The sequence below is a fragment of the Egretta garzetta genome, unplaced genomic scaffold, assembly GCF_000687185.1.
Source record: "Egretta garzetta isolate BGI_Z169 unplaced genomic scaffold, ASM68718v1 scaffold511, whole genome shotgun sequence".
Taxonomy (NCBI): domain Eukaryota; kingdom Metazoa; phylum Chordata; class Aves; order Pelecaniformes; family Ardeidae; genus Egretta; species Egretta garzetta.
In genome coordinates, this window is record NW_009258554.1 from 1,767,839 (window position 1) to 1,782,994 (window position 15,156).

The 15,156-nt window shown below is 40.4% G+C and overlaps 1 protein-coding gene across 2 annotated transcripts in view; it reads right to left on the reverse strand.

Moving 5' to 3' along the window:
• The window catches only part of ERC1 (ELKS/RAB6-interacting/CAST family member 1), a 291,295-nt gene that overhangs the window by 2,871 nt on the left and 273,268 nt on the right, over positions 1–15,156 (reverse strand). For both annotated transcript variants that reach the window (XM_009647922.2, XM_009647921.2), the window contains one exon: positions 9,357–9,545. In XM_009647922.2, coding sequence (XP_009646217.1) covers positions 9,357–9,545 — 189 coding nt within the window. The remainder of the gene's footprint in view (positions 1–9,356; positions 9,546–15,156) is intronic.

The following is a 15,156-nucleotide window of genomic DNA, read 5'->3' on the forward strand; positions in this document are numbered from 1 at the left end:
CGGCTGGTAAATTCATGGGGCTGCTTTGAAGGTTGAACTCTGAGGCAGGGCTGCCTCCGCTTCTCAGGCCAGGGCAAAGATTTCACGGTGCCATTCATCAGAAGGGTGGGAGGTCGTGGGAGGTCAGGAAAGACAGCAAGTAAGGGGAGAAGCAGCCAACGATGTAATTCTCCTTTTCTTCATCTGGCTCCTGCGAGGGGCCAGCTCTCGGTCAGCAGGAGGAGAGCCGGGAGAGGGCAGTGTTAGCAGGGAAAGCAGGGGCTGGCTCCCGGCAGGTCCTGCACCACCTGCCCAGCCAGCATCCCTCCTCCGGGCCTGTCGACCAAACCCTCCAGGTGAAGCTCCAGGAAAGGACAAAGCAATTAAATAATCAACTATAAAAGCATCTCAAAGAGATTAACCTTCAAAACTAAAAGGAGGTTGGTGGACGAGGGAGAATCCTGCAGGATGCTGTCTTCAGTGGGGCAGTAGTGCCAAGTCAGTGATGTCTCCGTTTCTTGCTGTACTAGTCAGCATTTATGTATTTATAAGATTCTTTATAAAATCAAGGTAAGCCCAACAAAATAAGCCATGCCAAAGCTAAATTAAATCAAACGCAATCAAACAGAAGTAACCGACTTAACCAGATGAAGAAAATATTTCCAAGAAGTAAGTTTTTGACCCTCAAGAGCCCAAAAGGAGACAGTTCTGAATGCTGAAGGCCAGCAATAATACTTTGCAAATTAGCGCAGACAGAAAGTCTACACAGCTGGCTGGCAGATGTCTGTGATGAAACCTCTTTAAAAAAAGTAGCAACGATAGCCTTGCGTTGAGTTTGCTAGCTTCAGAACATCTAGGTTTAATAATGTGATTTCTACTTAAACAAAGACATCTTAATTGACTATGTGGCTGGTTGCAGCATTTCTGTATCGCGTATGTCATCTCCGTTTATGTCATTCCTTTCAGAAACAGCTGTGAGCAGCATACGTCACTCCTCATTCAGACAAGCTCCTTGATGGGGAACATCCAGTTCTCCGCGGGTATAACTTGATTCACCTAGGTGTTTGGCAGTCCAAATTTTAGGGAAGTTTCTCTAAAAGTATTACTATCCCTTCTGTTCCTGGTTTCCTAGATTTTCTTCTTGTGAATGTGAATGGAAATGGTGTTACCTTCCCCATGCCATTTCTCTATGGAAATAAAGGAATATGAACAGTCCTTTCCTGTTGGCATTTTCAGCCGAGGATGTGAGGAGATTCATACTCTTGCCTCACAGAAATGACCAAAAAAGAGAAGGCAAGACCAGATATGCGTGCCTAGCTGATGACAAGTAAAAATAGACAGCTCAGAAAGAAAAGGAGAGCAAGGACCCCAGAAGTGCTTCATAGTGTTATACTTTATCTTTGGATAGAAGAACAGAAAGGACCTTCAGCATCTCAGGGGAATGGAAGCTTGCAGATAACCTGCAATAGATTCAGACACTTTTCACCACTGCTGCCTTCCTTCCTGGCTTTAGAGCAAGTCATGATAGGAATACTTTTCCATTTATAGTTAAACTCCATCAGTGAAAAAAATCCCAAACGATTCACTGTCAATTTAGCTTGCATTGTGCTTCTCTGGTCCAAGATATTCCACAACTTACTTAAAGATTAATTGACATTCAGAAGGAAGGTAACTTCATAGTTAAGAAATAGGATGCTATGGTTTTATATGCACTCTAAGTGAATTGTGGTGCTGCTCCGCAGAACCTTTGTGGCCTTTCCTTATCGCATAAAGTAAACAAGGCAACATTAAGCTAAGATCCTTTCAAATTTATTTATATGGAGAAGGCTTACTCCCTAAAGTGGTATTTTCCTCTCGTTAACAATTCCACAAACGCACTGATGAAAAAAGGCAAACAAAAATAAAGTAGTTTCTCATCTCTGGCTATGGACAGTAATACTGACTACAGAATATGAGGTGCTTGTAGAGCAGCACAAAAAGAAAGTTAACTGCAGGATTTCTACAAGGCTACAACACCAGGATCTGGAATTATGTTTCTCAAAAGTTTAGGTGTTTCTGGATCAGGCTGAAAAATAAGTTTAAAGCTTAAAGTAACAGAAATAAGCATCAAAAAGAAATTAAACGGATTTAATCTTAACCTTTGTTTTGTCTCAAGACACATTAAACTACACTGTACCTCAAGCAAATGGTCAAGAGCTTTTGCATCTTCCCAGATCAACCAGTATGAACATGTGTGCTTGAAGCTGTGAGAGCCGGTTACATACAAAACTTTATTTCTCAACTACAGACCTATAAAAGGGCCAAAAGAAAGGGTTAGGCATATGGAAATCCCACTGTTCTGTTTTGCCTTTTAAAATGATGCAAACTTTAAAAAGAGGTTTTACAAATTTAAATACATTTGAATAGGTTTTACAACCAATTCTGACTAAAAGCCCTGAAAAAAATTGTTGAGGGCTCTTGCATCACGCATCTGAAGTAACTTTGCACATGAGATTTATCCTGCATTCCTGAGCACCTCTAAGCTTTGTGAATAGCAGAACTTTTATTATTTCCTTGGTAATTAATTAATTTCAAAATTACATAAATGGGAAGAAGGACTAAAATAAATGCTTGTAAGTCTTATTTTGCATTTGACTGGAGAAGTTTTCCTGCAAATCCTGCACTTCCAGTTAATCCATCCTCCAGCAATAGCAGCAATCATTTCACAGAGGACAACTTTCTGTTCATAGAAATTCTGGTGTACGTTATACAGTGAAAATTAATGCTGCTACAGTGTATAGAAAGTTGTTATTCTGTGGCTAAGCAGAACAAATAATAATTATTGCCTGTACCACAGAGCTGTCTGCTCGGGCCAGGCCCTGCTGACCTAAGGACGCGTGACGCAGGCAAACCCCACAACCCTTATCCCTAAACAGCTCGCAATTCCGCATGTTAAAGGGACTGGGAACAAGCGTTAGACAGCTACTTCTCCCAGTTTCAGTTGCAATGCCTTCCCTTAGGTGCCAGCTTACTCTCTTGAAGCCAGATTGCTAGACACTGTCAGAATTACTTCGCGATGCCCCTTCATGATGGGCTTGTACCTTGCCCCTTGCTTGTCTCTGCTGATGAATTAGGGCTCCGTGTCCCCACAGGGGCTCTTCCTGTTTAGTCAAGGTAGTACCTGATAGTCATAAACACAGGGAAAATTCACCTGTCTACAAGGCAAATCTTAAATACCTCTCTTGTATGTCCTAGCTGATGAGGTCTAGAAAAACTTTTTAACTGTTAGGACAGAGGGTTGGCGGGCAGCTATGTTTTTTTGTACCTGCACAGCACAAAACAGAGAAGAAAGAGCAAAGCAGGACATACTTGAATGAAATGATGGAGTTATATGCGTCCAGTTATTTCAGGATCAGAGCTGGAGCCCTTTCTACTCTTTCCACGTTACTTACTTTTCTTTAAGAGGAAGTTAATTTTGATTATTACGAAGTGATGGAAAATCCTGTTAGCTCTGAACTGTCTGACACGTATTCCAAGAAAGAAACGCCCGTGGAATATTTTGGTTCATACAATCCAGTGAGCCTGACGAGCCAACCAAGGACCCAGCTGCTCCTGCACGCGGTCCCTTGTACCCAAGCAGGATGTGCCCCAGCGACGCCTGCGCAGCTGAGCAGAACCCACGGCAGTAGCTCCTATCAGATGATGCTGCAAAGAGCTTCCACAAGGACCTCAGTGTCCAAGCAAGGTAGAGAGTAACACAACTTGTAACTAATAGCAAAACATAGGGAGAGGTGAGCTGCCCTTGCACGCACACACGAAACCCTTGACCATGTCCTGAAAGCAATGTTTTTCCCTTTGTATCTCTTTTCAAGTTACGAATAGTTAATTACTGATCGATAGTATATATTTTAATTAAAACTAGCAATTCCACGCACAAATAAAAATGGATAATCTTATGGCATTAGGGATATGGTCAACTTATGGATAACCTTTGCGACTTCAACTAGTATTTTAGAACTATGAAGCTGTTCCCAAGTTCTCATCCTCACCCAGAACATTCATTTAATAGCAAAGTTTAAAATTCTATAAAATGTAATAATTTTAGAGAGTTCCTATAGCCATTACTTTCTCAACTAAGCTCAGGAAATGCATTTGCACATGAAGAAGGATATAAATTGTTGCAATTATTACTTCTAATTTCTAACAGAGACCAGAAGTGGGCTGTTTAACTTTAAAACACATTATGCATTCCCATAAGATTACAAATTAAAAATAAATGACATAAATCAGGTAGGGAAGATAACGAGCTAATGGAAGAGCAGTCAGAGAAGAAAGACAGGGTAAACTCTGAAGTAATAGAGCAATTTAGAATGACTAAATGAAAAAGATGGCAGAGTAATTTCTTCACAGAAACTAAATATGTTGAGTAATTTCTCATAGATGATACAGTAAGAACGTAAGTAAGAACTCAAGCAGTAGCTGAAAAAAGAAGTACACAGGATGTTTATAAAATAGCTATTAGTAATTTAAAGTTTATCCCACTTACAGTATTGCTTGTGTAACAAATCAAAATATTTAATACTTCCAAAATTCGGCAAGCATATACGGAATTTTAAAATGGAATTTTAAAGCTACATCCATGCAGTCTGGTGTCCTTTCGTACAAAAAGCTTAACCTTAACTTTGCTGAGAGTGAAGCGTGAATTATGTGCAACGTAAGTTATGCTCCTTGGCACCAAGCCATGACTATTTAGCTGATACAGCAGGCTGTGACTGACACAGCGAAGCGACATTATCACCTTTTTCCTTCCTCTGCTTTAAGCAGCTGAGCAGAGAAGACATTCCTGATTTCTTGGGAGGGGATTAGTAAGTAGGAACCCCTAGCTGGTCTGGGCTTTGACTGCAGCTGGTACACCGGGGGAGGGAAGACAATCTTTCTTCATTACCAAGGCTCTTCTATGACCATAAAGATTTTTCAAAAGCCCTTTTCTCTCTAACTCACAGCCGAAGCAGTTATAGGGGCAACACCATGGTAGTAGTGGGGTGAGACAAGCTGCCACAGCAGGTGTCCTCTGAGACAGTATTTCATGGAAATACATCTTCCCGGGTCCTACAGGCTGCTGTTAATGGCCAGGTCACAACGCAAATGCTGCTGGCAACACCCCTGGGGAAAGAGGAACAGGTTGATTGTACAGGGGAAAAAATGGTGGCTGGGGGCCAGCAGAAATAGGCAGGACCCCCAGCAGCCTGGACGAAGCCAGGACATGTTGGACATGGCTGGAAAGAGCCACTGATGGCAGGGAGAAAAATGCCTCCTCCTCCTAATCCTAGGGTTAAGAAAAGTATTTTATTTGGATAGGTCCTCTTCTGTTGGAAGAAATATTTTTTCAGAAAGACCTACTGAAAATAAGCAGCTCTCCATAATGTGAGGTTGCGCACATTTTAGAGCTGGAAGCAGTAAGAAACATTTATAATACTGCTTAAGCTCTTAGTGGAACAAACACTGTTGCCTTCTGTGCTAATATCTGGTTGCTCTCTTTGGTTGTCTCTTTTTACTTTTTCACGCTGCTGCCTTCCAACCACAGTGCAGTGGGCCACTAGCAACATATATAAATAATGATTTTCAGCAAGTTCCTGTTTCTACTCCATACTTTCCTTCTGTAAAGACAAGAGAGAAACAAAAAATGAACTATAAATAAAAATGTGGACCATATCATTATGCTCTTAATGTCATTTCCTTTTCTATAGGAATAAAATCCCTCACTTAAAGGCAACCATCTGAAACGTGAAACGTAGCAGTAGTTGTACAGAGCCCAAGAATATTAACATAATGATATGCTTAGGACAAAGTGGAAGAAAATATTGTATTTAATAAGAGATTGCTAGGATAATGCAATTATTTATAATGGACGAATGGAATTTTTATTTCTCAGTGTCAAGACTTAGAATATTTGTTCATTCCTTCTGGTAACTTCAATTTTTTAGTAAGAGAAGTTGAACAGGAGATGAATGGGTCGAAGGAGGACAGTTCCAGAAACAGTGCTGGTTAACTTCTCTGGGGACATCGAGTCAGAACTGACTCAAACGAATATTTTCCACGACATGAATAACTTAATTACATGGTTCCAAGCATCGTAGATTCTTTATGGTCCACAACTTAGTCTAGTATACTAGTTTACATTAGGTTTTGAGATACCATATACTCATAAAGTACTGGCTTCAGGCCTTCATTACAAATGGACCAAAATTTTACTACAGTAAGTCAGCTTCACAAAATGTCTTTCATAAGATGCCAATGAAGAATGATACAGCAACTTGGCCCCATATTTTGATTAAAATCAACTGAAGTCACCAAGGAATACAGTTGAATTCAATGGTAGCATAAAGAAAGTATTATACATGAGAGGTACCAATTATCAGTCAAACTCTGAGAGTCCACAAAATAATAATTTCCCTTTAGAACCATGGTGTTGATACTGCTGGATGCTTTTCTGACAATGACTTGTACGCTACTTTCTGTGGGTCACCATGGATGTGCTGGAAGAGTGACAAGCTTACATCAACTTCATATACTAGATTTATCTACCAGAAGAAGCCACAGAAAACTCCTATGATTTGTATCTGAGCTTCCCCAGCAGGTATGAGAGACCCGCAGGGTACCTTGGCTATGATGAACCACAGCAGGACCAACCCTCGCCAGTAAGAGTTGCTGCAGTAGGAAATCACAGCTCCAAAAGCAGCGGTATGAAAATGAACTCTCAACTATTTATAAAAAAAACCCAAACAAAACTGAAAACCCAAACTAAATAATCTCATTGGTGAGAAGTGGATACATCGGCATCATTCTTAAGTATTACTGGTGTTCAGTTAAATGTATCCTCCCTAATCATGTTAGCACTTCTTAACATTCAAGAGGATTAATTTTTTCCCACTGAGGCTTGTGAAGCATTATCTACAGAAGATCATATTAGAAGGGACAGGAGCGAATTTAATGCACTGGATTTGAAGTAATTTACAAAACTCATTAAAATTCCAAAGATGCAAAATGGGTATTCTGTGGTGGGCTTCTGCGAATCTGGAGAACTGATTCCCAGCCCCCATGGGAATAGTTTAAACACAAAGGAAATTCTGCAGTCAGAAACCAAAAAGCTCCATGACTTAAATGAAAAATGTGCTTTGTAAATTGAAATATATCATTAGTTTGTGTTTTTCAGCTGAAGCTTGTTAAATACAATCTAAGTGAGTATGGGAAAGCAGAAGAGACTGCTACATTTTATTTTAGCAGATGTTAGTTACTCATGGGAATCACAAATGGAGTAGTAACTTTAAACAACTGTGGCGATAGCAATGTAGAATTAAGACAATAATGGGAGAGGACAGAAAAAGACATTTTTTCTCTTCTCCAGGACAACTTAAGATAATTCTTCTTCTCCTCACAATTTATACTTAAACACTTTCTATACTGTGTAACCCATAAATGTTGCTAATGAACTAGCTAAGTTTGAATGAGAAACGTTGTATTTTATTAGACCAGTACACAGAATTGGAAAAAGCAGATGCTGTTTTGGGCTGACTGTCTATTCAGAAGAACTTGCCAAAGCAAGCCTTTTCTATTTTCTTTACCTACATTCTCTTGATCAGATAGAAGATACCACCCATCTCTACAGATCCCGATTATATTCAAAGACCATCACAGCTGTAACAGACTAGTCAATTTATTTCAGGGATATCCAAACTTTGCCCACATCCAGCCTTTACTTTTGTTTTCAGAGATGCCTCCCATACGTGCTACAGGTTTTGCCATTCAATGTTTTGCCCCAATCTAACAGACAAGGCGGTTCAAAACAGTATGCCTCGTGTTTTGATCTATAACGTAGGAGCTGTACCTCTTTAATATATGAGGATGGCATGCATTCTGCTGAAAAACTTTTAATCCCTGTAACTGTAATCGTATCAGTGATTACAGAACCCAAGAGGTAAATAAAACGCTGACTCTGGGTGCATAGGGGCTAGCAGGCTCTGCAGGGAAAAGGAATGTGTCAGGCCTATAGAGGCAAATGTAGATATCGAGTGAGGTACAGGGAACACGCTGAATTAAATAAATGTATGAGGACAGGTACAAAGATAGACATCAATTGTCCTGTACTATCTAGGCCCTGTTACAGGCATATTTATCTCCAGAGGTCTGCTCTTCTTTCTGAACTGTTAGACACGCTTCCGTGGGCTTCCTGTAATTTGGCTGCTCAGCTGCTCTCGCCAAGTTTTGAATCAAAAATTCAGCCTGGAGTTGAAAGTGCAAGGAAATGAGCTTAAACATCACAAAAGAAGAAAACCAGAGCTGAAGTGTTCAGGGTAGGCTCAAGATAGCGTTCGCTGACCCGCAAATCCACTTTTAACTATACAGGCCTTACACTAGTTTGTGTGCATACCGGATAGAGTTAGTATAGACATATGAAAGTGAATAATTTAGTGAAAGAATTGGCATTATAATCCAGAGTCGGTGTCAAAAAGACAAACTTAGTCACATTGATTTCTGGTACAAGTTCCTTACATTTGTTTAACTAAAAAAACCCCATTCTGTAATACAGGAATAAACTTAAAAAGCTGAAAAGAGAAATAGGAAGGAATGAGAAAAAAGGATTGTGGGGAATGATGAATTATAGTATGAAAACAAGAGATAAAAACTGCCAGTGAAGGGATTAAGGGATGCAAGACATCACCAGAGCTGGGAGAAAGGAAGATTATTACAGTAGCTAAATTACAGTTAGATTGACAGTCTCTGTAGATATTTCATCAGACAAGCTGTTATTAAACCCTTTCAGTTCTGTATTCCAAAATTCCTGGACATACACTGTTGGACTTCTGAAATCACTGTATTTGTGTGTGCATAAGCATGGGTGTATTGCATCTAGCACACCATCTTGATTTAGGTATCCAGGTAAGGTGGTAAGCAGAAAAAATTACTAGCAGAACATATTGTAGTGGAAGGTAAGGACTTTGCATTGATTTACATAAAGTCACTCATAAAAATGTTCCAAATAAAATATAAATGTTAATGTCATTAAAAAAAGATTTAAGATCCCTATGACTACATTAAGTTACAAACAGCAGCTAAAATTTGTTAACAGGTAAAACATGGCAGAAGTGGTATCTTGCACTTTGATTTCCTATGAGTGTGTCAATGCATTGCCTCAAGTACAGATAAAACCACAGATGAAATTCCACGCTAAGTATTAAATGGCAATGACTCAAAAAATCATTGACTCCTCATGTCAGGTGATCTTTGCTACCTGTTTTCACCACTTACAGAATGCTTTCGCAACATTTTGGTGTGGCACGTCAGTAAGACCTACATCAACACTTCAAGCCCTTGTTCAGAGCCTCAGACCACAAACTCACCTGCTCCTGGGTCATCTTCTGCAGCTCTTTCTCCCAAGCTGCCCTGTCATCATCCAGGTGGTAGGAAGCCGGCGGGGTGAGTCCACGCAGAATCAGGGGGTCACGGTCATGGCAGAGGGCTGTCAGATGTCCAATGTACAACTTCAACTTGCTGCGATTCTGATCAAGTTCCAAGAGGGGCTGAATTATCTGAAAAAAATAAGAGAACAGAGACAGTGAGGAAAAACCTGGGATCCAAGCAGTGGTGAAGGCAAAGATCAACCTCTAAGTTACAATCTTGTTCAGCTTCATACTGGAAGAAACCAGAAGACCTTCCTTCCCCCCCCAGAACTCCTATCCCATAAACCAGCAACCATCCAACTGGAGCAGAAAGAAATCAAGTACATTAGCGGAAGGGCATGAGGTGATGATAGCTCTCTGATTAATATAGGAAATGATGATGATATGGGTGAAAAATGAAACAGTATTAAATTGACTGCATTAACTGTGCTGATTATCCAGCAGTGCTTCAGTCAACTATTTCAACTCCCTGCTTTAAGGAAAATGAATTTTTCTGATAAAAGGTGTCTGTCCACACCTAAGGCAATAGCAATGTAGATTTTCACTTGTTTTGCCAACAAAAATTTCATCGTAACTTACGTATGCAATAAACATGTTCTAAAGAGAATAGTTTCAAATGATGCCAAGGTGTTCGTTTCTAAGATGAACGTATCTCTACCGCAGAAACTGGATAGAGACATTTATTAATCAGAAAGTTAAGATATGGTTTTCTGTAGTTTTGAAAAGGCAATGACTTTTGTTTATTATGCAAACCAGATTCTATACCATAGACTAAAAAACTAAAATCAAAGGACTTTAATAAGTACTATTTTATTTCATTATACTTTACCCAATCTGAATCAAATCCTTGTTCCTCATTGCAATCCAAACTGGAGTCATCCAGTTCCCACAAAAAGTATTTGAAGAGCCATTTTTCATTTGTTTTGCAAAAATACAGAGCTCAAGTGCACAAATACATACTGGGAATCCCTCACTATGCCCTCCCACAGGAGCGGTGTGGTTCTAGGTGTTCGTGGGCATGCACTCAGAACTCCAGTGATACAAAACTGTAAGGTTTACAGCTGATGAAAAAATCAAGGGAGAATCAGGCTCTGTACCTCCACACCGTAAAATGAGGCGCTGAAGCTACAGGCACTGCTGATGTGCACCAGCTAGGAGAGCTGGAAAGCCTCGCCGTGATGCTGGCAACTCGTCTCCGTGTTCCCAGGCAGGGGCTGGCACCTGCTGTTTGCTAGCAGGCCGGGGATATCTTTTCAATAGGACACCTCTGACCCTGCTAATGAATAAGGAGTGAGATAATCTCTGAGTCAACAGACCAGGGTGCTGGCGCTACTTTCAACAAAGACGCTGGCTTCGACCCCTTTTAATAAGGCTGTCAGGGCTCACTTACTTTGCTTCTAACACTGTTCTACATGGATTAATTTCTGTAGAGTGAGAGGATCTGAGAGCCATGGCTAAGCAGCTAACTAGCATCAGGCTCCTTGTCCCTCGGCAGTCTACACCAGAACACCAGGGTGGCAGCAGCTACGGAACGCCACAGCGACAGGGCAGCCGTGGCAGGGAAGATGGACAAGAAACCTGCAGAGAGAGCGAGCTCACGTGCTTTATTAAAAACCCTACTGCTATGTGCGGCCTCGGGGCAACAGCTGTTTGCAGATATAAACGCACATATAAAAGTAATAGTCTGATGTATCAAGAATGCAAACTGCTGCAGGGCAGAATACACTGCTCCCCTGATGACAGGGCAATAAGAAGGGTTATTTTAGTAGCATCAACACAGTTACGTTTCACTTCCACCACTAAGCACAACTGCACTTAGCCAGTTATATCCATCAGCTTTGGTTGTTTGCTGAATTTGTGCTATTTACCCCACTTTCTTATAATTTGGGTTACCTAGATTATGATCTGAAAGTGTACTGTCTGTGCAGGTGAAAACAAGCGACGCTTCTAATTTCAATGCTGTCTTCCCTATCTTTCTTACTATCAGGTTTGCCCACAGAGGGTGGAGTGATGGAGTCGCATCTTAAAAAACGAGCGGTTTATAAAAATGTGAAAAAAAGTAGTCAATGTCTAATAACTAGCTGTCCAATCTATGTAGTAGCTGCCTTGTATTTTTTTTCAGATACCGCAGTCTATTGAATACCCATCAGATGTGCAGATTTCAGTCTGAAGAGAGTCCGACTTGTCAACCTTCCCGGCTGTTCTTTGTGAACAGAAACCCTCTCTGAGGAAGAGAAAGTAGAGCTATCTAGCAAGGACGAGGGGAAACGGCCTGAAGTTGCACCAGGGCAGGTTTATGTTGGACATTAGGAAAAATTTTTTCACCAAAAGGGTTGTCAAGCATTGGAACGGGCTGCCCAGGGAAGTGGTCAAGTTCCCATCCCTGGAGGTATTTTTTTAAAAGATGGGTAGACGAGGTGCTTAGGGCCATGGTTTAGTGGTGAGATGGCAGGGTTAGGTTAACAGTTGGACTCGATGATCCTAAAGGTCTTTTCCAACCTAAAGGATTCTATGATTCTAAGTAATGAGGGAAGATTTTCGTACAACGGTTGAATTTGATTGCTTGTGGACAAGTCCCCCTTCTGAAGCACATTCCTCCTGTACCCTTCCCCCCTTACCTCCAGCTGGAAACAGGCCAAATGAGGCGTGTGAAAGTTCTTAACTAGCATCTCTCCCAAAGCTGTTCGCTGAGCAATCACTCCTCTCACTTGGGATCCATTAAACCCTGCCAGTCAACTCGGAAATGCCCTTATATCTGCGTTCCTGCCATATCTAATTTGAACGAGGCACTTAGCAAGAGGCACTGTGCTTCCCACACAGCAGAGCTGCCACTGCCTTATCTCAAGAGGGTGTAAGAGCATTTGCTAAGTGGAAAGGCAGGGCACTGCGCTGGATTCATAAACCACATCGTGTTCTCATGATCAGCCTGGAGCTGTAGAGCTTTCTAGGAAAACAATTGGTAAACAGACCAAACTCTGGAATAAAGCAGCCAATCTTCATTAACTGCCCTGACAGGTTTAGGTCATCCTCATCAATGCATGGAATGAAGTCTGCTTAATGTACCCTTGAGTTTGGAATATTGTTAATGGCCAGCTCAGTTTGACAACTTGTTTCACTAAAAAAGGCAATCACTGCAACGCTGAAGTAGAAACACGAAACACCTGACAAATCTCTGATACAAACCCAAACCATCTCTACCAACTGATTAAGACATTTGGGAACATATTCCAGAACAAATTCAACTCAGAAACAACACGTTCAGGTTTTTTGAGATTTCACAGGTATTTTTTTTTTATCTTTGAGCATGACAAATGTGAATCTAATTGTAGTTTTGCAAGTCATTGGGGCAAAAAACTGCTTTAGAATGAAATTAATACTGCTTCTTCAGTGGTAGTCCTGCTGTTGCTGTACAACAGTCAGCCGCAATACGAGTAGCTGTATTTTAAAGTTTTTTATTATAAGACTGTATTTAAATATGTATATAGATAAGAAAAGGTACCTGTAACTGAATGTGGTTGGAGAGACCTATCTAAACGTTTGGTCACTTTTACTGTGAAAGATGAATACCCCTCCCATACAGACACTGTGGTGTCTAAAAGTTTGTCTGAGCAGTGCCTAATGTAAACAGGCAAAACCAGGTAGGTGGTTATATGAAAACCAGTGAAGGACGGTATAAGTGCAGCAGTGTCGATCCGAGACAAATGCCATATTGACTATCCATAGATGTCTGTGGAATAAAGTATGGTTTTAATCAATGTATAATAGGATTCGTTTGCCACAACCACCAGCTTTAAATTATGGGTTCTCTAGGCAGAAGGGACAATGACCTGGTCACCTTTCTCCCTGCTAACATTCCCTCTATCTCTGAAGGCAGCAACCTCTTTTCTTTTGCAGAACCAAGCAATTAACTTTATTCAGTGAATTTCAGAGAATATCTTCTAAATTTCTACTTAGTAATAAATCTGCAGCTCCCATTTTGAAGCAAGTCTTATATGCACTCCTAAAAGGTTGTCTGTTTTCCCAGCTACATCAGCTGATCTTGTAAAAGTTATCACCTTACACAACTTGCGTTACTCAGCAGAATCATGCCCGTTGATCATGGATCAACAGCAGCAATCTTTTTCTTACAGATCCATGCCTATGATTTTCTGAGCAAGCAAAAAAAAAGGGAGAAACCAGCCTCCTCTTGACACAGCAATGCCGGTACATGGCTGTCGTACTGCCCTATTAGCTTGACTACCCCGCTGGAAGAACAGCTCTATCAAGAAGAAAAAAAAGGTGAATTGACAAATAATCTCAGGGTCAAAGTAAATAGCATGAGGTCAAAATTTCACTGTTTTTCTATCAAAAGTGTTACAAAGAAGTGTAGACAGAATGAATCTGAAAGTTTGCAAGCAATTAACTAATTTGAGAAATGTTCTAGCTTACCAGCCTAGCCTATGGACCTTGACTGCCCTTTGTAGATGCTGCAAAGGCAGAAAAATATAAGGAATTCTGAAAAAAAAATCAATCCAAAAACCCAAAGCACCACCAAAGACCCCCTCAAAACTTCAGACTGGACATAACAAATATGCTTGGAAAACAAGTTAAATGGAGGTAGCCCTTTATCTCCTATCAATCGTATTTTTCATGTGAGCATGGGAAATTATTTTCAAACTTTGTTACATACGGACGCAACTGTGCTACCTAACAAAACCTACTTCCCAAATTACCATTACACAGGAGAAGATGGGCTCAAACTCTGGGTAAATACGTATGTTTGTTAAAAAGAAATTATTCTAAGGAGGACCCAACAAATGTAAGAAAAGATGGAGTGGATCATAGTGGTTCCTCAGATGCCTCCCTGTATCTGGGTTTTATTACAGGTATTACCAGACAAAAAAAATTTGCCTATATAGCAAAATATCTTATATTGGGAGATATAGAAATAAACTAAGATACCGAATGATATGGTCTGGAAGTATTTGCATGGTAAATTGAATTACGCCTTTTCGCTCAGACCACTTGTGTGTGTTTGGCAACAAACGCAAGGGTTCAACTACAATCATCTTGTAACCATCGAATGCAATGGAGTTTTATGAGGTATGCATTTGGCTCAGAAAGTGCAAAGCTTTCCCAAATTCAGAACAATTTATCACTGATGTCTTCCCTTCATTATTTTAAATGGAACCAGAAAAAAGTTCTCAAAAAGACACAGCCTGACCTCGGTTCAGTTCAGCTCAGTTCACTGCTGCACAGAGATACTTGATTTCTTCAGAAGACCACAACACAAAAGCTCAGGGACAGGCTCAGTTTTCTTTAGATTTGTTTTATAGACAAAAAAATGGATTTAATCTAACCTTCATCATTTTCTCCTTGTAAACCAAAACAAAACAACATGCGTGAGGAGCTGAAAGAGATTCTGGCTATTTTGACAGAGCTGTCTTACTCAGTTCATTTCTGACAGAATCAATTAGGAAATCACTGTTATATAGCAAATTCTTTTTGAAATTTTTATACACCATGAACAAATCCCATGGATTAATGATTTCCAGAGTTCACCCTCTTCACCTCGGGAAAAATCCAGACCAGAAGAAGAACAGAGAAAACACCAACAGGGAAAGTAGCTTTGCCATTAGTTCCCTCTGTTTAAAGAAAATCTTCTCCCCATAACATAGGTGAAGCAAAGAATTGCAGTGGGTTGGTAGGATTCCTAAAGCACTGAAAATGAGCAAGTAGCTCAAAAATATTTTTCTACATA